General features: G+C 49.3%; 1 protein-coding gene across 1 annotated transcript; it reads left to right on the forward strand.

Moving 5' to 3' along the window:
- On the forward strand, positions 1–27,990 carry SPATA3 (spermatogenesis associated 3; the record flags this gene model as incomplete). The annotated part of the gene is made up of 4 exons (XM_079924373.1): positions 1–301; positions 1,795–1,969; positions 3,982–4,125; positions 27,814–27,990. The coding sequence occupies 3 exons, from the start codon at positions 1–3 to the stop codon at positions 4,085–4,087; spliced, it is 582 nt and encodes a 193-aa protein (XP_079780499.1). The 3' UTR covers positions 4,088–4,125; positions 27,814–27,990.

The raw sequence follows: 27,990 nt of genomic DNA on the forward strand, positions 1-27,990 counted from the left end.
ATGAAGAAGGGCAAGGGGCAGAAATCGAAGGCCAGGCGCCGAGGCTCCGCCTCCCAGCACGCCAGCTCCGACGGCACCGGATCCAGCCCGCAGCCGCCCAGCCCCCCGCCCACCCGGCCGCCGCCCAGCACCCCGACCACGCCGCCGCCCAGCTCTGGAGTCACCTCACAGCCCAGCAGTGAATCCATCCCCCCGCAGCCCGTGCCCCAGGCTCTCCCAGCTCCCGAAGTCAGCCGTTGGGCTCGGGGCGTCGCGTCTCCGGACACTGGCACAAAAGCATCCCCTCGATCCAGCAAAACAGGTGGGCAGCCTGCCTGCCTGCGTGGTTCTAGCCTTCCTGCTGATGGAGTCCCAGGGCTGCCCCAGAGGCTGACACTTTTCTTATTGGGTACTGATGCATGGTTAACGTGTGTTCTGGAACGGTGCGTGGGGAGTGCAAGGGGTTTGGGTTTTGTTTTTTTACCCAGGAGACCAGGATTCCTGGCTTTTGTCATTCCTCACCACACCGAGTCTCTCTGAAGACAGCCACGCAAACATATTAACATTCAGCGTGGCTCGGTGGTAATCCTAGTGCACTGGGAGTCAGAAGTACCACGTGGCTGCTAAGAAATAAACACCAAGGCTGCATTAGTACAAGAATACAGTTAAGGACAAGGGAGGCGGTCATACCGCTTTACTCTGTCCTCATCAGGCCACTTGTGTGCTGTAAAAGATGCCCAGCGATCTAGTCCAAGGAAGATAGTCCAGGTTGGGGGGATGAGAAGGGTGGCGGGGAGGCAAGAACCTTCTGGTGTATGAGAGCCGGTTGAGGGAATTGGAGGATATGTCTGTCAGCTGGAAGATGTGAGTAGATTTGTTCCATGTTGTCCTCAGATGTCTGACTAAGGGTCCCTGGATAGGGTTGCCAGATAAAATACAGGCCACCCAGTCAAATTTGAATCTCAGATAAGCAACACATGATTTTTAGTATAATAAGTGTGTTATGAATATTGCGCGGGCGTCCTGTATTTTTATTTGCTAAATCTGGCGACTTACCCTTGGAAAACACTGGAGAAGGCAGATTTCTGCTCAGCGTTAAAAAAAATCCAAGTTAGCTCTCTCTGAAAATGGAACGGCCGTCCAATGGAAAGCGGTCCCCCATCTTCTTGGGTAGCCAGGGTCCAAATGAGCATTGGAGCGTGTCGAGGGAACTCACACAGGCAAAATCAATTATTACCTCTCCACGTTCCTCTGGGACCCACAGCCCAGGACAGCAATGGGAGGTGAGCTTGGGGAAGTATTTCAAAGACTGTCCACTGGAGTAGCAGTTGTCTTCTGGTTGAATCCAAGAGCCCCAGAGAAATGGAACGTGACCACTCCAGTTGCAGGAATCTCAGTGCCACTTCTAGGATGGACAGTCACCTGCTGCCGTCCCTTCCTGTGAATTCCACGGAAAGAGCACAGAATTGAGTTAGAAATCCTGCGTTGAAGCCCACTTCTTCCATCTCCTTGCTATCAGAGCACGTCTCTTCTATTCTTTGAGCCTCGGTTTCCATATCTGTAGGCTGAGAATAACCACATTCCTTTTCACAGGATTGTTCTGATGATTGAATGAGATGGATAATGCCGTATAGAACACTGTACAGGTGTCAGCTGTTACATCGGTGTTCTTCGTATTATTCCCAGGTAGCACCAGTCTAGAAGACAACTAGTTCCTCATGCAGTTGGTCCTCTCTCCTCTGCACACGCCACTCCTGGTGTGGACACCTCCCGCAGGCAGTGGGCCCCTCACCTCTCTCCTTCTCTGTCCAGCAGGGTCTGTGACGCGAGCGGGCCCGCGCACCTGCTGTTCCTGTTCCGCTTGTCCCGGCAGCTCTGCTTGCTGGCATCGTCTGGGCCTGTGCCACAGCCGCATCTTCGATGTCCTTCTGCCTCGGGCCTGGCCGACCATGCCGGGGAGAGGATTCCCAAACCTCCTCACCTTCTACAGGTCCTAGGGCGCGTGGGGGGCGGGGCCCTCGGGGCACACAGGGTATTAGCAGTCGTGTGTAACTTCTTCCTCTCGGGACTCCCAGGCCCAAAGGAAATCCACGTCCTGGGGGTTGTCACCCGGGCCTTTCTGACTAGCCCCAGGCCCAGGTACCCCACCTTCATGGAGAGGTGACGACTTTCTTCCTTACCGGGCATGGCTTCTTTGGGGTTCATTTTTCGTCGCTCCATAGGCAGCCTCCTTGCTCACAGCACACTCCCCCGCAGTCCATCCTAAAGTCCCTGTCGCTTCTTCTGCAGCCTGAGCCATAGCCCAACGCTTCCGGCTCCTGACCTGCACGTGAACGCTCCCTGGAATTTAGAGATAAATACGATGTAAATCACATAACCCTTGGTGCCAGGAAGACCTCTACCCTCTTCAGCGGGTCTCGGGCTGTTCCTGGCAGCCCCACAGGGGTCTGTCCGTGACCCGGAGGCCCACACAGCATCGCCTGCAGCATCTGCCCTTCTCTTCCTCTCCCACGAAGCCACCAGGTGGCCGCCACTTCCTCTCGTGGGAAGACCCCTGTTGAGGGAACTGGACTGAAGATGTCCCTCACCTTTTCCGGTGGCGCAGGGCTACGCGCAAGAGCTGGAGAGGGGCCTCCGCCTACCCCCAGCTCTGGGCCCCAGGGCAGCTCCACTTATACTTAGGTCTCACAAATGTCCACAGAAGAGGCCTTCCGCCTAGGCATCTCCCAGCCCAGAAGCTGAGCCCACCGTCCTCCATCCCCATCCGGCTCCTCTTCCCAGCCCCTGCCCCACCAAACCCGCTCTCTTGTATGTTTGTGAAAAGCACCATCTCTCAGGCATATGAAGAGAGGCAAACAGATACCCAGGTGTGTTGGGAGAACATGCCAGAGTAAAAATACCGTACTGCCTGGTAAGTCAAGGAAGGGCCTGCCCCCCACCCACCATGATCAGCTGTCCCTCCACACACTTAGTGCTTCCGTCCGTTTAGTGCCATGTTGTACCCTGGATTTATAAACAAACAAGTAGTAAAACCGACTCTGCATAAGGATACTAGGCACTGGGAGGGAAACCAAAACAGGGAACTTTACCCTTAAAAAGTGTGCAGTCCACATGGTAAGCTAAGATATGTACCTTTAGAAACTAATGTGCAGGCCAGGAAGTGATACGTGTCCTATAGGAGATGTTCAAAGAGCTTCACTCCTGAGCTGGGGTCCAGGTTGATGTTGTAGTATTGGTTGTAACTGAGCGGAATCTAAAAGGATTTTAGGATCCTCTGTGGCCTATTTTAAAGGGAGAGCTTTCCAGGAGGAGGAAAAGGCACAAGGCAAGGCTCAGAAATAGGAAAGTGACGGGGAGGGGCAGAGTCCAGCCTGGCTGGGATGCAGTCCTAATTCTGCTGAAGTTTCACCTGCTTCCATAATCTTTACATTCCTCTGTGGAGTGGAATGTTGACTCTGGGCTTTAAGTACACATTCACATTGGATAAGAATCCCTGCTTTCGTAGGATTTTTGCCCAAATGGATATTGCATCTTGTGAAAGCCTTCTCACAATTAATAGCATAATCATATACTTTCCTTTTCCACCACCTTCGTGGTAGGTGTAGTATGTGGTTTCCTCAGAAGCCTCAACCCCAGAATAGAGCTACATGGTAGGACTACTTCACAGGATGGTTGTGAAGCTTGAGGAGGACACTGGCTGTGAGGTGTTTAGCACAGGGCCTGGCACACGGCAGCCTTGACTACCTCTGTCACCTTCTCTCTGAGTGTCCAGGGGAGCTGGCATCCCAGGCCAGCCCATCCTCGGATCCTGGGGGGTCCTGTGGTAGAGCTTTATTGGGAGGGGTGCAGGGAGTTGTGTTCCTTTGAGAGGAGGAGCCATAGGGGGAGATGGACATTCCTGTGATCCTGAGGGACCCCACAATTTCCACTTTCCCCTGCATATAGACAGGCACTAAATCCCAGCTGCCCCCCAACCTGTGGGCTTTCTGCTTTGCTTTGCAGAAGACCTGCAAGGAAACATTCCACTCATCGTAACTTGCGTGCTCCGAGCCCTTGGGACTGTTGCTGTGGCTCTGGGAGCCCTAGGAGCTGCCTACTACATCACTGAATCCTTGTGAACAAGTCTCCAGGCCTGCGGCCCAGCAGGTATGTGGACCCCCTTCGTGCCCACGGCCCTTTGCAGAGTGATTCTGAAGCCCACTAACTCACCATCCCTGCAGCGCAGGGCTGATGGAATGTCTGTCTCTTCTCTGAATGGAGGAGGTCTCTAGGGGTGGGCGAAGCCCCCAGCCTCTCAGGGGAATCTTGAGAACTGAGTGACTTGTTTCTGGCCTCAGGATCCACTGGCACATCTCTCTCAGGCAGCCCTGGACACTCGTGGACAATGCTAGACCCATTGTGGGGTCTTCAAAACAGAGTTTCCCACCTCTCCCCTGGCCTGGGGTTGGTTCCCCTAGTCGTGGACACCAGATAGGAGGAGATGGGAGAGGCAGGGGCAGAGGATCCTATGCACCTCAGAGCCTTTCCTCCCAACTTTCTCCCTGCCTGTCACGCCATTTCCAGCCCTACGTACCCTTTGTGAACTTCATGTTCCATGGAGCCTTTCTCCCATCTTTGTTATTACTGTTTTCTCCAACCTACTCCATCCCATACTGCAGATGATTTTTATGTACACATGTGGCCTGTCTCCACGCTGTTTTGCAAGATCCTTGAGGGCAGGGAGCATGCCTTCCACAACATCTTCAATCCTCCCCTGTCTCAGGCTGGGCTCCCTAGAAGCAGAGCCTGAGACAGGGATTTGGGTGCACAGGATTTAGTGGAGGAAAAAAAGTGAGGGAGGCAAGAGAGGGAGGGGAAGGAGTGGAGCAAGGACAAGGTCTCAGCTGAAATCCACTTAGCCCAGTCCTGGGGAACTCTGGAAGGTGAATTACAACCAGAGTTGGTCTCACCGTGAGCCCAGAGGGTTGGCCTTTCATGCCCGTCTGTGAGTCAGTCATTGGCTACAGGGTGAGGTGGGGAGTACATGTCTTTGTGAAAAAGCGGCTCCCATTGGGGTGAGGACAAGTCCCTGAGGAAGGAGACAGCTCTGAGCCTTTAGCAACCAACATTCATAATTCACAGGAGCTGGGCGATGGACGTGCCAGCCCAGAAAGGGGATCTTGGCGGGTACCGAGAGCACCCCCAATTGTCCCCATTGTCAAGTCCACATGCGGTGAATGCCTAACAAGAGGTGATGGGGGTGGGGCAGGGGGTAATGGGAGCATTTCAACCCACCCCAGGCCTCCAGCAGCCACAGCAGGGCGTGTGGTGGGAATAGAGGCTCAAGGTAACTCAGAAGCCCAGCCCGGAAAATAAACTCCAGTGAGAGCTCACCATCTCCTCAAGGGCTCTGCTGCCTGATCCTGGGACATTCATGAAAGAGCAGAGAAGCACCTTAAGCTTCACAGAATTCCACAGCAGTTGAAATCCTCAGTTTCCTCATCTGTACATAGGGAAGATCTTGAGATCGTTGGGAGTATGAGACGAGTATGAGACAAGGTGCTTGGAGGGCAGAGAGCTGGCCAGCTGGGGGAGTCTTGTTACTGCTACCATCATGGAGGTGGTGGTTGTTGGAAAGACGCTGGTTTTGGAGTTGGAGCCGTAGGTGCTAGCCTTGACTCTGCTGCCTGGTCGCTGGGTGTTCGGGGCCACGTTACTTGACTTCTGTGAGAGTCAGTAGCATCTCTAAAGCGGGGAGAATAACAGCTACCTCCAAGGGCGATGGTTGTGAGGATCAAGCTAGGGGATGCGCAGCCCTGCAGGGCCTGGTCACAGGTTGGGTAGATGGTGGCGACTGGCAGTGTGAAGATGGCGCCCAAGCTCAAGCTTAGGGCTTAGAGCTCGAGCTTGGGCTCAAGCTTAGAGCTTAGAGCTTAGAGCTGAAGCCCAAGCTTAGAGTCTCCTTCCAGCAGAGCCCACTGGTGTGAGCTTGGGTTCCAGAAGCAGGAAGCCTTGGGATCAGATCCCCCTTCAACACCCAGTATCTCTGGGGCCTGGGCAACTCCCTTAACTCCTGATGCCTCATTTTCTTGTTAAATGGAGATAATAATGCTACAGCTCTCACTTGGGGCCGGGGGGAACTGGGTAAAAAAAATGCATGTGAAAACACTTAGCATAGGGCCTGGCACAGGACAGGCCCTCAACATAGCAGCGACATCACCATCATTATTTTTTAACTCAGTATTCCCCAAACTTTATTGACCTTTGAAATCTGGAATATTACTTGTTTTAATATATTTTTTGAAGTATTATTAACCTACAATACTGTGTGAGTTACGCTGTACAACATAGTGATTCGATATTTCTATACATTACAAAGTGATCCCCACAAACACTCGTTTTATTAAAACCTAAAATCATTAATGTTAGTAGATGGGAGAATAGTAAACTAGAAGTCAAAATATAGTCAAGCTATGTTTTGGGATCGATCACTTATTTTCTTTAAATTAGCTTCCTTTTTAACTTAAATGCACTTATTTTCAAACTGGCCATAAATGGAAAATCCTATCCTTTGCCATAAAAAAGACTCACAGTAGGGCTTCCCTGGTGGTGCAGTGGTTGGGAGTCCGCCTGCCGATGCAGGGGACGCGGGTTCGTGCCCCGGTCCTGGAGGATCCCACATGCCGCAGAGCGGCTGGGCCCATGAGCCGTGGCCGCTGGGCCTGTGCGTCCGGAGCCTGTGCTCCACAGCAGGAGGGGCCACAACAGTGAGAGGCCCGTGTACCGCAAAAAAAAAAAAAAAAAGACTCACAGTAAATATAAATACCATAAAAACGAAATGTCGTGGAATTCTGGCTGATAGGGTGCCTGAAAAAGTCTCAGCTTTGACGTCAGTGCCCTGTGTGTTCAAAGATATTTGACAAGGGTTGGATGTTAACACTGGCCAGCTCCACGCTAAGACCCTCTTTAACCAGAGGGTTGAAAGATAACGGGAATGGGCCGTGACTCCACATTATTGAACTCGGTGTCCAGTGCCACCCGAAGGGTCTCAGTGTCCACGAGGGAGGGGTGCGTGTCTCACCCACACTGTAGTTCACACAGCCCTGAGACCTGGGGGGTGGGAGGAGAGAGTGACGGAGGAGGGGAAGTGAAGGAGGCAGGGGGTGGCGGGGGGGAGGACTGGAATGGAAACCTGCCCTGGGCCTGGCGTAGGTCATTTCCCCGGGAATAACTGAGAGTCTGCAAAGTTAAAGAGGCTCCCCAGAGACTGAATCCAGTCTTCACTCCATCCCCCAAAGCTGTGTGTGTGTTGCCAGCGGTGGGGGGGGCTTGTTTTGGGGCCCTGGCATCACTGACATCACTTACAAACCACGCAGTGTGCAGACTTCACGCAGCTCTGCTTCTTCTGCTCTGAGGGATGATTCCTCTGTCTCCCTAGGGCAGGCCCCTTTCCTGATGCAGGGTTAGGATAGGCGGGTCCTCCCAAGGACAGACCCTCTCTCTTCTGTCCCATGGCGCCTTGTTTCCCTGGGGAAGAGGGAGACTATGCCAGCACCCCTGCTCCATGCAGTGGCCTGAAACAGGGTCCTTCCCAAGCCCCAGAGCCCATGCCTGGTGATTCTGAGGGGGTGGCTTTTCCTCATGGGACCCTCTGCTTTTGTCAAATTGCTCCTCTGGAGACTGTTCTGGAAGCAGCGTTGGGATCGATGCTAATTGGCATTCGGGTGCTTAAGATGTGCAGGCCCCCGCTTCTTCCAGACGTGCCAGGGCCAGGCTGCGGTGTCACCTCCCATGTCATTCAGTGTGTGCTGTGGGCCTGAGGGTCTGATGAAGACACCACCAGCAGGGGTCAGGGAAGCATCTTCTGGAAGCCCAGAAGTTTTAGCCACTGTTCCTAGACACTGGTTGCCATGGTACTTCCCACCCTGACTCCCCAGTGTCCCCCACATACCCCCCGTGTAGCTATGTGAGTGGGTCACCTCGGCTGTCACGCATCAGCATCGATCACGTGCCCAGCACCACACTAGGTGCTGTGAGACGTGACGACACAGGGGTGAGTGGATGGCCAAGTCCATCAACAGACCCAGGCTAAGCTTAAGACTTTGAGGTCTAGTAAAGTCTGTGGATCTAAGCCAGCCAAGGCTCCCAGGCAACGGGAGCAGAGGTGATAACTCAGATGTAGACATCTGACTTCCAAGCTAGAAGGCGGCAGAGTCCAGATGGGAGAGAGTGTTTGGTAATTAAATAATGCATTCATTCATTAAATATTTCTTGGGCACCTACCTTGTACCAGGACAGGAAGGAGCCCTTCCCTGGGAGCCTACATTCTAGTGGACACAGACAAGTCAGTGAATAAACAGGATCACTTGATTTGGTGGTAAATTTTATCAAGGAAATAAAAATATAAAGTTGATCTGATAAAGAGCAGAGGGGCGGGGTGACCAGGAGGGGCCGCCGCTGGAGCCAGGCTGGTCTGCAAAGGCCTCTCTGAACTGAGGCACATGTAGCAGAAGGAGGCAGACTGTGCAAATCTGGGGGAAGAGTGTTCTTGCAGCAGGAACAGCAAACCCAGTAGCCCCGAGGCAGGAAGGACTCTTAACATGTTTGGGGGCCATCCTGGCACCAGTATGGCTAGAGCTGGGGGGTCAGGATGCCACTTTTGGGGAGACCAAGGTCAGGCAGGCCCTTGGAGCTTCCATTGTGTTCTAGAGGTGGTGGGCAGCCCCTGAAACAGAGCACTAGCAAGTCCTTACACAGGCACGCTTCTGGGTGTTTTACGTTTATTAACTCATTCATCCTCCCCTCAGAGGGGAGTATCTCAAGCTGCTGGTTTAGATTTCAAAACAATCACAGTGCCTGCTGGGTAGAAAATGGGAAGGGGCGGGGGGCCGGGGAACGACCAGGTAGGACTCACTTGCACTGGTTCAGGCAGGCGAAGATGGTGCTTGGACCAGGGTGATGGCTCTGGAGGGGAATGTGAACAGCTATACTATGGGGGTTGCACCAGCAAGTCTGGCTGAGAGACTGGATGAAATAATGAGGAAAAGAGAAGCCTCAAGGATGACTCCAAGTTTGGGGTGTCATTGCCAGAGGATCAACATGCAAGAGGGGATAAAAATCAAGAGTTCTGTTTTGTTGTTAATTTTGAGATGTTGGACAACCAAGTGGAGATGTCAGGTAGGCAGGGGCATAGAGGGAGCTCACAGGACAGGCCGGGTCTTAGCTGTAAACATAAGGGTCAGTCGCTGACATAGGGAGAGAGCATGGATAGAGCAGAGGGCCAGGAATCAAGCCAATGTTGAGAAGTCTGATAGTAAAGGAAGGTGTCTGCAGAGAAGACACCTGCTCTGGGTCTTCTCTGGGTCTAGGGAGCACATGGGATCCCAGGAGGTTTCCAGAGGTGAGGAGAACAGGTAGGCTCAGGTCAAAAATGTCCACAGGTAGGGAAAGGCAACAGAGATGCATCTCAGTGGGAGGAGCTGGTGAGCTGTGACCTCTGATCATAAGGACCCAGCAGCTCCTTTCTGCTTGTTCTCCTGTTCCCTGAACGTGGACAGGCAGGCCTGTGTTTCCCCATCCTGGCACCAGGACCCATCCCCATTTGTACAGTGAACAAAGGGAGGACCCCGAACCAGCACCCAGGTTCAGGTCTCACGGCCTCTTGACTAGATGGGCCAACCCTGGTACTCACTGAGGACCCCCTTCCCAGGCATCCTGTGTGTTCAGCCACCACTCTCTATGCAGACCCTTTCAAGTGCAAAAGGGTTTCACTGCTTCAAGAGAAAAATTCCTTAGCTTGACAATTGAATGAAACTCACCTACCTCCCATGGTTAAGGTTCTTCCCAGTAAACACTGGGAAGCTTCTACCAATGGCATTGCTCTGATGTCTCTCTTTTTAATTCAGTTGTAAAATGAAAGGGTGAATTGGTAGGTTTCCAAATGCCACAAGGCACTTTAAGACTTGATTTACAAGTGGATTATGCTTTCGATTACTTGGTGCTGCAAATTTCAGCAAACCTAATTCAAAATTATAGTAAGGAGATTATCTCACATAACAAAACAGTCAGGAAGTGTCAGGGCTGGCGAACTCAACAGTGTCATCAGAGACCTGGGGACTTTTCCAACTTCCGGCTCTGACACCCTCAGCGGAAGGCGCACTAGTTCCCCTCCTGGGCAGATGGCTGGAGGAGCCCCAGAATTATATCCTCACACCCTGACAACCAGAAGCAGGGAAAAGGCCACCTCCTTCTTGTGTCTCTTCTTGAGTTAAGAAACTCTTCCCAGGATCCCCCTCCCCTGGTATACTTGCCCCCTCATTGCGGTGACATGCCTCTGAATTGGGTCTCATGCTCCTTCTTTTTTTTCTTAATAATTATTTAGTTATTTTCCTGCGCCGGGTCTTAGTTGTGGCACGCATGATCTTCACTGCAGCATGCAGGATCTTTAGTTGTGGCGTGTGGGAACTTAGCTGTGGCGTGCATGTGGGATCTAGTTCCCTGACCAGGGACCGAACCCGGGCTCCCTTCATTGGGAGCACTGAGTCTTAACCGCTGGACCACCAGGGACATCGCTCATGCCCCTTCTTAAGCAAATTAATAGCATGGAGGGGGTGAATTTTCATGACTGGATGAGACCAATCTAGATCTACTTCCACACCCTGCCCCTATGGACAAGAGTGGACAAAGGAGGGGAGCATCAATGCTCCCAAATGGGGCCCCCGCCAGGAAGGCAGGTGTGTGAGTGGATTTGGGGGGAGCAGCCAGCAGTGTGTTTTAAGATATGGTAGCCTGTGCAGGATGAACTTCAAAGCAGACCTGTTGGCCTGGGACCTCTCTGGCTTTAGCCCCTGAAAGCCACCCTGAGGGTGCTGTGAGTCAGTGTGCATGCATGTGTTGGTGGTAGGGGGAGGGATGAGTTCGTAGACTCAGTTCTTAGACCATCTGGGAGGGAAACAAGCAGTTTGGTGTCCTTCTCAGTCCAGAGCATGAAGAACCATCTGATGACACTGACAGAGCCTCCTCTCCAGGGAAACGTGTTTCTAGAATTTTCTTCCCAAAAGCTTGGAGAGCCTCTCTCTCTGCATCCCACCAATGAATGATGCAGCACTAAAATCAAGGGGCTGCTTCCCCTCTCCTTTTGGGCACTGAATGTAGTAAAACTCACCACCGTGGCCTGGCGTTTGGGAAGCGAGGCTCCGTCTTAGCTGCCGGGATCCCTGGGGGAAGGGAGAGGAAACAGAAGGCACCCAGTTCATGCCAGACACTTTGCAAAACCTTTTTACAGCCTGAAGGGAAAAAAAAAAAGTCTTTGAGAGGCCGAGTTCGGACAAAAGGAAGAGTGGATGTGATGAATGGAAGAAATTTGAATCCTAAATTTATTTTCCCACAGGAGGATCTTAGCTGTTAAACCCTCACCCTCAGGCTATAAAACTGGAAAGCCACCAGAATTCTGGGGTCATAGAGTATTGTCTAAGCTCATGGCTCTGTCCTTATTTTTCTTACAGATCCAGTTTTCCATCAAGGATCCCTCTTGTCACCAAAATAAACAAAACAAAACAAAACAAAAAAGAATTCTGTTTCTTTAGTGTATTCTACCCAGAGACACAGAGGTTGGCCTTGGCAAATGGGTAGGGAGGTAAACTTGGGGGTGACTCTGTGAGCCTCAGGGAAGCCAGGGTGGGATCCTGCTGTTCCTGTTGGCGGCCGCACACCCAAGGCGGGCAACTTTCTCTGCACACGCTCACAGAACAATTTCAGATCCTCCCACTATAAATGCAGACATCAGACAACTTAATTCAATACCTAACATAACTCCGGGCCGGGCTTGCAGCCTTGTGGTCTGTCTGGTGACTTAGCTGCACCCAGCCATTGCCTGGTGGGTTTGGACATCTAGCTTCTGAGCGGCCGAGGCAGAGGTCTTACTTCAAGGTGACCCCAGGAAACACCAGTAGACGTGAAACAGAAAAGGGAGGACAGTGAATACAGGTGCAGCGGCCACTGGGAGCAAATGAAGCTGAATCCTGCTGGGGCAGCGCTAGGAAACAGAACACACACATCAGAGTAATCTCACCCAAGGAGGGGAAGCCAGGCGTTTATATACCCATCGGTTAAGGGCTGCTGGGAGGGAGGTGGTTAATTCCCCCGCACTTTTGTCCCCTGGGGAGTGCGGAGGGTGGAGGTTGGGAGCTGAGAATTCACTGAAGCAGTTACACAAGAGGATAGGAGGGGGCAGGTAGTAGGGGGGTGAGGACAGCCCTCTGAACTCAAGTGAGTGAGTGCACAGAGCACCTGGGTGACCTGCTTGCCTCTAAGAGGGGCCAGGTTCGGAGCAAGTGGGATTGGGCTGGAGGGTGGGCCAGGCAGGTTACCAGGAATCCCGGAGCCCACCCTCCACCTCCCAATCCCAGGATGTCCCTTCCTGAACAGATGCTGGGAGATTGGGAGAGGGTACCCTGGATTGACAGGATCCTTCTCTGGGAAGCCAGCCTCGGGAAGAATAATGCTGACTTCCAGGGTGGGGTGTGGCCATGTTGAGGTCTGTCCTGCAGATCAGGATGAAAGGGACCCGTAGGCATGGCGGAGGGGACCGGGGACCCCGGGGCTGCTGCCACTGGTCAGCACAGCTCCTCTGACTGAAGATATTTAGCTCCCTTTTCTGGCGTATTACTTAGGCGCCCGTTTGTTGTAAATGTCAGACAATCTAACCCAAAGTGGCCTGAGCAAAACGAGCATGTATTAACTCCTGTAAAAGTCAAGAGCGTTCCAGTCCAGACGTGGTTTGTTCCAGAGGTGCCGGCTGCGCCCCCAGAGCCCATTTCTCTCCGTCTGCTTTGCCGTGTCAGTTCCATGCTCAGGCAAGCTCTTCCCACAACATGGCCAGCAAGGTGGCCAGATGGCTGCTCCGGCAACAGCCCCTCAGCCTCCGAGGTCAAGTCTGGCAGAGAAGGCCTCTGATGGGGCTGATTAAGTCCTGTGTTGCTTCCGGAACATGCGCTCTGCCCAGGGGAATGCAGTGCTCTGATTGGCCAGCCTAGCCCCACACAACCGCCTCTGGAACTGAGGGCCAACTCCACAGCAAGTGAGAGGGCTGAGAGCAGGGAAGAGACCAAACAGTAATTTTGGTAACCTTTAACCAAAGGAAATGGTAATGGATGCAAGGCAGCTGAAAACAGCAGATACCTACTCTGGGTAGGTTTGGGCCTGCGACCAGGGCCCTGGTGCTGCCCTCCCACTCCTGCCCCTTTCCCATCCACCCCGACCCCTTCACCAGAATGAATGCCCGAGTAGCCAGGAGCTGAGGATTCACAGCTGCTTTGAGCCCCAGACTCCTGGTGGATGGATTCCCCAGGGCAGCAGTGACCTGGGCAGTACTACCCTCCCACCCAGGGAAACGTATAGGCAGTGCTGGTTGTCACGGTAGCTAAGGGATACTATGGGCCGTTAGTGGTGAAGGCCAGTCCCACACAATAAATAATTATCCCACCGCAAATGCCAATAGCGGCCTCCGTGGCAATCACTGCCATTGGGTCCACCTGCGGATACTCTCCTACACTGGCTTTGCCTTGGGTTTCACAGCACTTGTCATGGAGCCTAGACCTCACTCTTAAAGAGTGGACACCACACGCCAAGAGTCCCCCATCACCCTTCCTCCTGCTGTGTGCAGTTCTGTTGGCATGTCCGCCTCTCCCCTCTGTTAGGTTCTGGAGCCAGAGACCAGGCGTTTTTCCTCTCTCAAATCCTTCCCAGGACATAACAGAATCTCACGAATAAACAGGCCTGCCACCGTTGGGACCATTTTTGGATAAGATGAGATTTGAGTGGGACCGTTACATTCAGAGTGGTTTATAAATGTGATCATTGGATTGAGCTACAGTTGACCTTTGAACAGCTCAGGTTTGAACTGCACGAGTCCACGGATATGCTTCAGCAGTAAATACTACAGTACCACGTGGTCATGGTTGGTTGAACCCAAGGATGCAGAGGAAGTGCATACGGCGGGCCAACAATAATGATACTCCTATAACCCCCCATGTTGTTCAAGGGTCAACTGTGTTGTTTTGGGTTTTTTGAAAATTTAAACTTCTTTATTTTACATTTTACAACTTGGATGTTTTACGTTTCGACGTTTGAAACAAATATGCAGACAATGACTTTTATGGAAAACTACACATCGTAAGCAGTAAGCACTCTAGCTATTTGATTGGTTTATGAACAGTCTCCAGGAGGCTGAAAATAGCTAAGATTCGACTGTGTTTTAATTACTGCCAATTTCAAGTGTTAGCTCCGAGAGGTGTTTTTGAAGTTTAGAGCCAGAAGGAAGTGGAACCAAGTATATTTGCGAACACGGTGCGGTTACTAAGGCTGCCCTGGCTGTGAGCTTGGGGACAGTCTGGCTGAGACTAGGCTTCAGGATTTAGCATCTTCACCAGGCTGGACTCACACCTCGGCTCTGAATGTGGTCTCCAGACCACAGGTTCGTTATTCTTGGGAAAGTCAGGTCTATATCCCACGGGAACAATCCATTCAAGAGTGAGAGATGCAAGTACAAGAAGGAAAAGGCAGAACCAAGCCCAGAAGGACCCATCTTCCTACAGTGGTCGTCTGGTCCGTGCAGCTCATTGGTGCCAGGAGTCTAGGACCAGGTGAAAGGTCCTGAGCTTTCCAGACACTACTGTGGTCTCCATTCATCCCACCCCCACCTCCAGAGGACAACCACTCTCCCACTTGCCATGAAGCCTGGTGGGTTACAGGTAGAGTTAGTAACCAGGATCCAGAGAACTGAACTGACAAATCCAGTCATAAAATTCATGCGGAACACCGAAGTACAGCCTCTTCTGCCTCCGGCCTAGGGTCCCAGGCTCAGTACCTTGTCGGGCAGGGAAGTAAACTAGGCCTGCAGCCACTGGTAACCCATTGGAGGAAGGACAGCTCTTCACACTGCTCTTGCAAGTTCTGGCTTTACCAGCAAACTCAGGAAGACCCTATCTCCCCAGGCAACTCCTCCTTTGCATATGCAGAAACAGCATATATGCTTATAATATGCAAATTATATACGTTATCACACCTCACACAGCCAGTCACGGGTCCCCAGTGAAGTGAGAAGGGATGGAAAAGGAGCCCATCTGAGCATGGGGCTGAATCCCACGTCAACACCAAACAGCCAGAATCGCCCCCTCCCCAACGCTGCCCCCTGAGCTGCCATGCCCCTCCCCGCAAGGCCGTATCCTTAAGGCAAGAGGAGGCTGCAGAGCATGGAACAGTGGCCCCTGGCATTGAGAATAAGGTTACGTGTTTACCTCATGCAAACCAGCTCCCTGGAAACCTGCAGGGGACAAGTGACTCAACACACACATCCCAGAATCCTCGCCGGCTCTTGGCAAATGTGCCTTCCCCCACTGGCTCAGCCGCCGCTGCCGGGATGCCGTGTGCCTCCTTTCTCTTCTCCCTTCTGTACTGCTCACATGGAGCAGCAAACACAGAAAGACTTTATTCACAGGCTCCAAGGCTCGGCCTTCTTTTGAGAGCTTTCCGAATATGCAAATTCCTCAGTGTTGGATTCTTCTTCTCAAGGGCTTGAAAGTTGTGTACTCCCACTGTGCACAGTTAAGCAGGTCAAGACTTCCCTGGGCAGGAGCTTCCTTAAAAATAATTCTTCAGGACATTTTTTTTTCTTAAATTCTGTATATATGTGTTAGCATACGGTATTTGTCCTTCTCTTTCTGACTTACTTCACTCTGTATGACAGACTCTAGGTCCATCCACCTCATTACAAATAGTTCAATTTCATTTCTTTCTATGGCTGAGTAATATTCCATTGTATATATGTGCCACATCTTCTTTAGCCATTCCTCTGATGATGGACAATTAGGTTGCTTCCGTGTCCCGGCTATTGTAAATAGAGCTGCAATGAACATTGTGGTACATGACTCTTTTTGAATTATGGTTTTCTCAGGGTATATGTCCAGTAGTGGGATTGCTGGGTCATATGGTAGTTCTCTTTGTAGTTTTTTAAGGAACCTCCATACTGTTCTCCATAGTGGCTGTACCAATTCACATTCCCACCAGCAGTGCAAGAGTGTTCCCTTTTCTCCACACCCTCTCCAGCATTTATTGTTTCTAGATTTTTTGATGATGGCCATTCTGACTGGTGTGAGATGATATCTCATTGTAGTTTTGATTTGCATTTCTCTAATGATTAATGATGTTGAGCATTCTTTCATGTGTTTGTTGGCAGTCTGTATATCTTCTTTGGAAAAAATGTCATGAAGAACCTAGGGATAAGACAGGAATAAAGACACAGACCTACTAGAGAATGGACTTGAGGATATGGGGAGGGGGAAGGGTAAGCTGGGACAAAGCGAGAGAGAGGCATGGACATATATACACTACCAAACGTAAAATAGATAGCTAGTGGGAAGCAGCCACATAGCACAGGGAGATCAGCTCGGTGCTCTGTGACCACCTAGAAGGGTGAGATAGGGAGGGTGGGAAGGAGGGAGACACAAGAGGGAAGAGATATAGGAACATATGTATATGTATAACTGATTCACTTTGTTATAAAGCAGAAACTAACACACCATTGTAAAGCAATTATACTCCAATAAAGATGTAAAATAATAATAATAATAATTCTTGCATTTAAAGGAGAAACTTCTGAAACTGCCATAAAGCAGAACTTCCAGCTGCGAAGTCAGGCTTGACAAAAAAGGGCCGGAGCCCAGCTTCACCTCGTTGCGGGTACGCAGGTGGAAAACCCCTACTTTTGCTGTCTGTGCCCCGCTCCCACCTTCGCCTGGCCTCCTTCATTCAGAGCTGCCCTGTGCCTGTGTGCACGCTAGTCCTGGGTGACTGGAGACTCAAACCAAGACAGTTGTTGCCCAGAAGCTCAAATCCAGGGAGCTGGACGAGCCTCTAAATGAGCCGGTTCTCCTCTCTCCAGGGGCCCTGGGCCTGCCTGCTCCCTTCACCCCTAGAACCAGGAGGTTCCGATCTCAGCCCCTCCTGGACAGAGCAGATCCCAACTGGCATGACTGTTGTGTCAGTAGGCAGCGGGCGTTTCAAGGTTTGTCGTCCTGTCTGGGCTCCTCCACGGTGGCATTTCAAAGACTAGGTCCCTTCCCCCGAGCTTCTGGTTCACCCTCTGTCCAGGTCTCCCTGCAGGGCGGGGTGCCCTCTCCTCCCTCAGACATCAGACAGGGTTCAAGCTGAAATAACTAAGGCAAACAGGATTCCTCTCTCCTGCCACTACCTTTCCCACCCCCGCCAAGAGATCCCTTGGTTAAAATGGGACACTTTTTCTCGATTATATAGGATTTCACACCGTACATTTGTTACACGCTCTTGTCCCTTCTCACGGAAGTCGTTCCACGCAAGAGCTCATGTTAACAGCTGCATGATGTGCCGTCACGTGACTGTTTCTTTTTTCGTTTTAAATTTTTATTGGAGTATAGTTGCTTTACACTGTTGTGTTAGTTTCTGCTGTACAGCAAAGTGAATCAGCTATATGTATACATACGTCCCCTCTTGTTTAGATTTCCTTCCCATTTAGATCACCACAGAGCACTGAATAGAGTTCCCTGTGCTATACAGTAGCTTCTCATTAGGTATCTATTTTAGACATAGTAGTGTATATATGTCAGTCCCAATCTCCCAATTCATCCCACCCCCTCTTCCCCGCCTTGGTAACCATAAGTTTGTTCTCTACAACATGATTGTTTCCTTTTTTTTTTCTTAAAGTCTTTATTGAATTCGTTACGTATTGCTTCCGTTTTATGTTTTTTGGTTTTTCGGCCGTGAGGCATGTGGGATCTTAGCTCCCCGACCAGGGATCGAACCCACACACCCCTGGTATTGGAAGGCGAAGTCCTAGCCACTGGACCACCAGGGAAGTCCCTCTACAACATGACTGTTTCTTAATTGATCAAATGAGCCTCTGCAGGTTGTGCATAGTGCTGGCTCCCAGTACTGCTCAGTGAACACTGGCTATGATACCCATCAGAGTCATTGACGGGGAAGGGGCTTAGACATAAGGGAAACAGGGGCTCGTGATCTGCAGAGTCTACAGGTCGGGCAGGCTCTGGGGTGAGCTTAATCCAAAGATCCCATTTCTTTCTTTCTCCCCACTCTGCCTTCCATGAAGTCAGCTTCATACTAAGATTAACTCTCCTTGCCGTTGTGAGGTGGCTGCCAACAGCACCTGTTACTGAACCAAACTTAGGTCCACTGTCCTGCGCAGTAAAGCCAGTCTGCTTGCCACCAGGTTGTGGTGAAGGAGAGTGCAGCGTTTATTGTAAGGCACCAGACAAGGAGTTGGGGGCAGCTAACGCTCAAAGAACCCAAACTCCCCAAAAGGTTTCAGGGAAGCAGTTTTTTAAATTTTTTATTGAAGTATAGTTGGTTTACAATGTTGTATTAGTTTCTGCTGTACGGCAAAGTGAATCAGTTATACATATACAATATCCACTCTTTTTTCGATTCTTCTCCCATATAGGTCGTTACAGAGTATTGAATAGAGTTCCCCTGTGCTATACAGCAGGTCCTTATTAGTTATCTATCTTATATATAGTAATGTGTATATGTCAATCCCAATCTCCCAATTTATCCCTCTCCCCTCCCCAAGGAAGCACTTTTAATGGCAAGGTAAGGGAGGGGAGTCACAGGGTATACGGTCAGCTCATACAAAATTCTCTGATTGGTTGATGGTGAGGTAACAGGGTGGTGTCCCTGGGGTTAACATTATCAATCCTCAGGCTCCAGTAGGTCTGGAGGCTACCTGCCCATGGTCAACAAGTACTTAACTTCTTCCATTTAGTGGGGGTTTTAGCATCTGTAGAACAACTCAGGAAATGTGCATCAAATACTATTATCTAGGTACTTCAGGGAGAAACTAAAGATTCTGTGATTGCCACATGACTGATTTACTGTTTAAATTCTTACCAGTTCTCCTGGCCCAACTGCTATTTATGTCACTACACGTTCACATTCTTTCAGTCATTAGTTCTTGAGCCAGGCTTTTGTAACTGAGGGGAAGCCGACAGCTTTTCTACAAACAAGAGGCAGGCAGAGGACATGGGGGGAAGGGTCTGTCCCAGGAAGGCCCCATGGCCTTAAACACCCAGGGCCACAAAGGGTGGCAGAATATGCTACCCCAAAATATGCCACTTTGGCATAAGGGTTGTTTTGAGCTAAAAACACTTAAAACACAGATGATGCAAGAAGGGCATTCTAATCGCCCCTTTCCTTCCTGAAAATAGGAGATAAAAGCTCCCACATAAAAGAAGTCCTCCCTGTACCAGAAAGAAAGTAGCATTCTTATCATCAAGGACAAAACATTAAGACTGAGATAATTCTATACAAACAGACCTTGTTAAAATAATTCTTATCTTCCTTTAGCCTCCCCACACAGTTTATTCACTTTTCCACAATTGCCTCTCTTTGTTCAACCTAACATAGAAGCAGGTAGGTTTTGCCATTTCGTGAGATGTTCATTGCCTTATGAAGGCTCCCTTGTCATATAAAATTTGTATAAATGTGGATGCTTTTCTCTTGTTAATCTGTCTTATGTCAGTTTAAATCTTAGGCGCAGCCGAAAAACCCTGAGAGAGTACAGGGAAAATGTTGCCTCCCCTACAGATACAATGGGTCTTTGTCAACATCCAGAGAAAGTGCCCACAAGCCTGTGCGTTTCCCAGCACTCCAAGCAGGAGTCCTATAATTCACTCTAATTGGACCACCTTGGGTTACATGACCGCCAGCGATGGGGAGGGACGGGAGTGTGCCGACTGGCTTAGGCCACCCAGGGCCCACTCGTGAGTTGGGTTGGTTTAGTTTCCCCTAAAGTGGCTAGACTGCATGAGGGAAGGCAGACGATCTGAGTGAAAATTGGGTTATTTTAATAAGCAAGTATAGAATGCTGAGGAGGTGATCAACATGCACATTCTCAATATTGGTTTTTTCCTTTTTTAACACGTCACCTACTGATGGATATATACATTTTTCCTACCTTTCACTTTTATAAACAGTACTACAATGAACGTCCTTAAACATACCTACCCTTTTGCACAGGATTCCTAATACTCTCTTCAAACTTGGACTACACCTCTCTCTCCACGTTTGGGGCCCCAAAAACAAGCTGCCTGACACCTTTACTGTCATCACCATAGCTTGAGTCATGAAGACAGAAATGAGTCAGGCTGGCTTCTAGGGTTGGGAAAAGCGATGCTTGATTCTCACTGCACAGCGGCCCAATTATGGCCACAAATCCTGGTCAGATACCTTCACTGGTCCACCTGCCACGTGTCTTTAGATTAATTCTGTGAACTACAAAGACCAGCTAGGTCCCTGCCACACACCTGACAAATATTGGTGAGGCAGAGGCGTAAAAACGCAATGCTCTCTCGTTCAAAAAGTTGAGGCGAAAGAGGGACATATAGTCCATAGCTCTAACAAAAAAGTCTTTCTACATACTGATTTAGTCGCACCTCACAAATTTTGGTGTTTTATTTTTACTTTTATTCAATTCAAAATGTTTCCCAATTTCACTTGTGCTGTTTTCATTTGTCCCACAGGTTACTTAGAAAGTGTGTTGCTCAATTCCCATATATTTGAGGAATTTCTAGATATCTTATTACTATTGAATACCTCAGATAACATACTCTGTGTGTTTTCAATCCTTTGAAATTGATTGATGCTTGTTTTATGTTTTTTTAATACAATCTGATGATCTCTGTTTTTCACATATAAGTATTTGATGCGTTGATATAAATAATTATTAACAAGGTTAGATTTCAGTCTACCATCTTGGTTTAGTTTTCTATGTCTCCCATCTGTTCTTTTTTCTATTCATCCCTTCTCTGTCATATTTTGGGTAAGTTGATTATCATTTAGTTTGTCATTTATTTCATCTGTTAATTTTTTTAGCTAAGCTTCTTGGTGTCAGTTCTAGTGTTTTCTTCCTAGAAACTGAAACATTCATTTTAACTTACCCATGTTATTGGGCTCAAGCCTGCTTACCACCCCCTGCTTGTTACCTCCTACTTGTGAAATGTCTGTCCCTCACTCACACCATTTCTCCAGTCCCGGGAGCTGTTCATTCATGCATTCATCTCTCAGATACACACTTAATGAGTACCAGGATGTTGCAGGAAGAGGATGCCAAGTCTCAAATAAGGCATAAATAGGAAGAGATTTGGTTCCTTCCACCACCAGAAGTGATGAGGCAGTACAATCACTATCTCTAGCACCGGTGTGAGAGGATGCTGTCACTGTAGAAAATAAGGCCATTATAAGGATGAAGCCAGACGCTCTCTTCGATCATCTCCCAAACAGTCCCGGTCAGCCAGACCTGAATGTGAACAAGTCAGGCTTGCTGCACAAAATGATTACCCAGGTACAGGCAGAAGTCATTGAACTGGAAAAGCCAGAAAGATTACGGGCGACTTGGAGCCAATTTTCCACACTAGTGCATCTGAGGATGATTTAAGAGCATCTTGAAATCATAAGACCAGTGCACACGGCCTGTATGTGTAGGTTGTGCACAGAGGTGCTTTTTATAAGTACTAAAAAGTTCCCAACATTAGGGCACTGATGAAAATAAAGTATCGTTAATCATATACATGATACTATTTAGACTTTTGAAATGAAATGTCAGTCTATAGATGTTGACATGGAAAGATATCCAGGATCCGTGGTTCCATGAGAAAAGCAGAGATCCGAACACTGTGCGCTGTGTGACGCTCTCTGTACAAATGGGTTATGGTAGAGTAGATCTATGGTAGGAGGCATGGAGTACGGATTGTGTCTGGTTTTGAATTCTGTCATATTCCAAGACATAATACAGGGATTTATATACACTAGGCCCTCAATAAGTATTTGTTGAATATAACAAACACTTTGTTAAAAACCTGGAAGGTTAACCCCCTAGCTGTTAATAGTAGGATGGTGGGTGATATTTTTTTCTTTTTTATTGTCTTTATTTTCTGTTTCTTCTGCAAGAAACATCCTGAGAAGGGGATTGATCACTGCCTTCAGAATTACACTGTAATGAATACATACACTCCTCTGTAAGCACACACTGGGTTTTCAGGTCCCTGGTGTATGTGTTGATGGCTGAGGGAGCTGGAGGCCGGTGGAGGCTCCGATCAGCTTCAGTGACTACAGATTGTTCTTCTCAAGTTTGCCTCTCAGACAAACTAGTGACTTTCTGACGTTGATCTGTACCAGATCCATGCCCAAAGAGGAAAAAAAAAAAAGCTTAAAAACTCAAAGTTCTTAGAATTCTTCAAGAGGATTATAAAGCTCCATGAGGATGTGAGTTTCTGAGTCTCATTCCATATCCAGAGAATAAAGATAAGCTCATAACTATTGTGTCGGGTGTCAAGTAAACATCAGATGGAAGAAGGGGAGGGATTTTTTTGTTGTTTTTAATTTATTTTTGGTTGCATTGGGTCTTTGCTGCCGTGCGCAGGCTTTCTCTAGTTGCGGTGAGCGGAGGCTACTCTTCATTTCAGTGTGTGGGCTTCTCATTGTGGTGGCTTCTCTTGTTGTGGAGCACGGGCTCTAGGTGCGTGAGCTTCAGTAGTTGTGGCACATGGGCTCAGTAGTTGTGGCTCGTGGGCTCTAGAGCGCAGGCTCAGTAGTTGTGGCGCATGGGCTTAGCTGCTCCACGGCATGTGGGATCTTCCCGGACCAGGGCTCGAACCCATGTACCCTGCGTTGGCAGGGGGGGTTCTTAACCACTGCACCACCAGGGAAGCCCCAGAAGGGGAGTTCTGAAAGAATGCAAGTGGGTGAAAATTCTTTCTACCACAGGAATCACAGAAGTGGTGACAAAATGATTATTCTCAAAGACAAATAAAAACTTTCAATTCAATAAAACACCTGAGCTCCCCAGATTAGAGAATGGTACAGAGTTCAGTATAAGTCCAAGGGAAAACATTTTAAATATTTTATGTGTATCTTTATTTTTATCTTGCCCTGACTAAAAAATAGAGAAAAAAAAATTAAGCTTGCTTGCAAAATACGTTAATAAAATATTTTTTTAATAAGTCACAGAGGACATTAGGAAGAAGAGAGAATTAGCTTAGGAGGAATAATGTGAAGCCAGGGATAAGATTAATACACAAAATGCTTGCCATGAAAGTGCTCCACACTTGCTAGTTATGAGCCACAATTTGACTCTGGGCTTCCTAGCAGCCCATGCAAAGAAAGAAACAAGAACAGCTGTTTTACTCACGATGTCCATTAGGTTAAAAACAAATCAGGGGGCTTCCCTGGTGGCGCAGTGGTTGAGAGTCCGCCTGCCGATGCAGGGGACACAGGTTCGTGCCCTGGTCTGGGGAGATCCCACATGCCGCGGAGCAGCTGGGCCCATGAGCCATGGCCACTGAGCCTGCGCGTCCGGAACCTGTGCTCCACAACGGGAGAGGCCACAACAGTGAGAGGCCCGCATACCCCCGCCCCCGCCCCAAAAAGACAAATCAGGTGCTTAATTCCAAGACCAGAAAAGAATTTCTTCCATGTGTTTCCATAGTGAACAAGGGGTCCCACTGAACACACAGATCTGGCAATGAAACTCGTGTTTCCATGCACTCACTGAGCCCATCCTTCTGAATCTTTGATCCATCCCTCTGGGCAAGAGAAGTGCTGGCTGGGAACTGGTCTGATCAAGAAATGTTATCATAAGATTAATATTTAGTGGTCACCTCGTTCTATACCAGGCTCCCTGTGGACAATGTTCATGAAGTCACCCACTGTTCATATCCCCAAAACACACTTCCTAGATCTCATCAGCTGGAGACTAAGGGGCTGAGAAAGTGCACAGAATGAGACGTATAGGTACAGGAGCAGGGAGTCCATGGTGAGCACCGGCCCTCAGGTCCAGCCCCACGGACACAGCTGGCATCGTATTTGACAGTCTGTAAAGGGTGCTCACTCTGAGCCGTGGCTGAGGAATAAGGATGCCTCCTGTGATTACTGACCTTTCATCCACTCTGACTTCGAGGGGCCTGGCAGGTAAAGGGTGCCTGGTCGGTCAAGGTTGGTACATTCACGATATCCTAGGGGAGGTATGGTCCCATTCCATTCTCAGGGTCCCTGGCCACTTCCTGGCCACTCTTGGCCAGCACCATTCTACCGGAGGGCTGGATCTGGGGAGACTCAGGCCCAAGCTCTAACTTCATCTGGCCAGGCAGATTTTAAAGGAGGACCACGTTGAGTGGCTTCAAGATCACCCCGTCCTTATAGCACAGGTCAGCTGTTGTTTCTTCTCTGCCCCACCAGACTCTCAGATGTTGACAGAGCCTCACAAAGTCACCTTGAGCCCATGGCCATGGCCACGGCAGCAGCTGCAGACGCCCTTTTTGAGGTTGCAGGTTGAGGCTACCTTTTGCCCACATTGTGCTGGGCTAAGGATGCAGACGTGCAGACCCTGCTCAGGCGAGCTTGTCTGCCGCTCCTGGATGCCAAGCAGAGCTGGCTGGTGCCCGCGCTTCACAAAGATGTCCTTTCAGTTGTTGCTCCCGGGTCTTCAACCATGTGCCCCTCAGTGGATGGGTAGAGGAGGGATGGAATAGGATGGCTGAAGGGCGGCCTGAGTACAGGTGTCTACTGATGGAGGATTACCTCCCTGCCGCTGCCCCTCACTCAGCCAGTGCAGGTGTGCCCTGGGGGGCTGCCCACTCCTCCTCCTGACACCAGCGAACCATCGTGGGCCCAGCAGGGGTACTGTAGGGGCTTAAGCCAGGGTCTCTGGCTCAGCATCCCCTCCCAGGCTTCTTAACAAACCTTTATTAGACCCCTAGAGTTCAGGGAAAACTGAGATGCTTAACCCCCAGAAGGACACCAGCTGTCACACAGATCTGCACTCCCAGTGCCCTTATGGGAACCAGTCCTGGCCAGGTATTCGATGAAGGGAAGCGGAATATGCCACCCCAAAATGTGCCACTTTGGCGTGTGGATTATTTTGAGGTGAAGGCAATGAAGACCCAGCAGACTTAGGGGAAGCTTTTAACCTCTCCTCTTTTTTTTTTTTGGCCACACTATGCGGCATGCAGGATCTTAGTTCCCCAACCACGGACTGAACCAATGCCTCCTGCTTTGGGAGCATGGAGTCTTAACCACTGGACTGCCAGGGAAGTCCTTCCTCTCCCTTAACTGCCTAAAAGATTTTAAAAAGGAAGCCTGTACCAAAAAGACAGCTATTACCAGAGATAACTTTTTTTCTAATCTGAAAGACTTACCTGCATGGCAGGGCAAACATCTGGTTGCCAACCACCTGCTCTCCTCATCTTCCTGTGAATGGCCCTCCTCCCCTCCGGAGCCCCAGGCCCCTAACCCTTTCCTCAGCTCAGGATGGCAGGTAAGCCTCCATCGCCCAACTGCCTTTGCATCTCCTGTCTTTGTGGCGCTCCGGTATGCACATAATTCAATTTGTTTTTCTCCTATTAATTTGTTGTCTGTCGATTTAATTACTGAACCAGCCAAAGAACCCAGAATGGAGGAAAGGAATCCTTTTCTTCCCCAACAATGAGGAAATGAAGTCCTAGCACACTGGTGCCCTGTCTTGTCATCCAGCAGGCAGGACACAGAGGTGAAACGGCTAGGTGGTGCTTTGGGGGGTTCCAAGGAGCTCCGGTCCTTTATGTCTCAGGACAGAAAGAATTCAGTGAGAGGCAAAGTAACAGATAAGAAATGACTTATTACAATAGGATGCTTGTGAGGGTGAGAGGGTACCACCCCAAGAACTTAGGGGGCTACAGCTTTATAATCAAAGGAAAAGTGGGGAGGGGGAAAAGACCCCCCTCTTCCTCATTCCTGAGTAGACATCACACTTCCATCATCAGCTCCTTCTCCAGGTTGGGCAAGGGAGTTTTCTTGTCCCTACATGGTCAAGCCAAGAGTGTCGTGGCGCTATGAAAAACTATTTCAGATCTCAGTACAATGAGGGTCTTTCACTTTGAAATGTCACCTTTCCATAAATTATTGTGTTTTTATGTGTGCAGAGAACATGTCCTAGGGATCATTAACTTACTGAGCTCACTGGGCAGGATGTGGGTCTCATGCCACCATTGTTTTATTGTTTTGGGGCATGTCTCACGCTTCTGTTGCACGGTTTTGTTGCTAAGCAAACCTTCTTTCTTGAGTGATCATTAACTTCCAGGGGTCTCCCATACTTTTTGTTTACTTACAATCCCCTAGTGGGAGTAACTATTTAATTACCTAATTTGTCCCTTTACCCTGTCCCTGTCAGAGGGGGCTGCTCCACCATGGGGCCCACAGTTCCTCGTTGGACCCAGGCTTTGAACGTCCTCCCATGCCTCCTCCCACCCCAACCTCATTCCTCTGTGGTCCAGGGGCTCCCCCAATTTCCTTTCCCTCCATGGTCTTCGTCACATTTAAGATCTCTTTTCCTCTATCTGTCTCACCAGGGAGCCCATACAGTCTCCCCAGGTCCCACCTTCCTCGCAGCTCCCAAAACAATTGTCTTGGGGAGAAAAGAGAGTGTGGAAGGACAAAAGAGAGGAAAGAAAGAGGGAAGGAAGAGTGATGATTAGGGAGAAAGGAAACGGTGGGGACACGGGAAACGGGGAGCGGAAGGAAGGGAGGGGAGGGGAAGGAAGAAAAGGAGAATAGGATGAAAGAGAGGGAGAAGAGAGGCGAAAGAAAGCAACTCAACCAAGACTACTCCTTGTTTTCCAAATCAGCACTTTTCTGTCACTCTTCCTCCCAAGTTCTGCTTGAGTGAACATGAAGAAGCAAACTGTTTCAGAAATCCCAGTTTCACTTTACATCTCCATTGATAAACCAGAGAAACAAGAAAAAGCCTGGTTGTTTTATGATTTTTAGGGCATGGACAGAGGGGGGGAAGAAATATCCTTGGCATCCTGCCTTTTTCCTAAGGTCTTTGTAATTTCGTGTTAATTTACTACCTGAACCTTTGCCATGTAAATAATACAGGTAAAGATAAACTTCACTAGCCCTGGACTCTGACCTTTGTTTAATGCCCCACCCACTGTCTGATCTACCCTCCAACCCACCACTGGAAAGTTTGGTATTGTTACCTGGAAATTTAGAGCCAGAGAATAAATAGCTGGAGAGGCAGAGCGCGTTGGTTTTAGACAAGCCTCACGAGAAAGTACAAAAACACCAGCACAGGGACTTCCCTGGTGGTCCAGTGGTTAAGACTCTGCACTTCCAATGCAGAGGGCACGGGTTCGATCCCCCATGCCATGCAGTGCGGCCAAAACAAAACAAAACAAAAACACTGGCACCTCTGAGAGTTCCTCTCTAATCAGCTGATAAGTTTTCCTCTCTTCCTCAGAAAGGTAACCAAATGGGGCCAATTCCTTTTCCACTTACCTGGTAGGGCTCCCAGCCACTCTGCCGCCCTCCCAGCTTTGCCCGCCCGAGCTGTGCTTTGCAGGCACCACAGTGCACCGTTTACTTAGACAAGAATAATTTAAACAAGTGATTTAATCCCTCTTACTCCCTATTGTTGAGCACACCTGTATTTATTTCTCTTCTTGTTGGAATGTTTCCTCTAACGGTGCTTTCAAAGAGGGGCTGTATGTGATAAAGGCGTTATCTCCTGTATATGCCTGATAATTTAGCAAAATCTAGCTTCAAAGTTCTTTCTCTTTGATACTTTAAAAATATTATTCAACTATCTTTTTTTTTTTTTGTCTGCACCACACAGCATGTAGAATCCTAGCTCCCCAGCCAGGGATAGAACCTGTGCCCCCTGCAGCGGAAGTGCAGGGTCTTAACCATTGCACCGCCAGGACAGTCCCTATCTTCTTAAATCCAGTGTTACTATTAAAGAAATCTGAAGTCGATTGAATTTTGTTCCTTCCTCAGCCCTCTGCTATCCAGCTGCCTGGAACACAGAGGTAATGACTGGAGCTTTAGCTGCGAGTTTGAATCATGAAGAAGAGATGGGGGAATAGTGATCTGGAATGCAACCTGAGTCTTCAAAGACCTAGTAAAACAGAGCTACTACATCAGCCATAAACTGTCCACCTCCAAACTTCTACA

Source organism: Stenella coeruleoalba (genome assembly GCF_951394435.1).
Source record: "Stenella coeruleoalba genome assembly, chromosome: 6".
Classification (NCBI taxonomy): domain Eukaryota; kingdom Metazoa; phylum Chordata; class Mammalia; order Artiodactyla; family Delphinidae; genus Stenella; species Stenella coeruleoalba.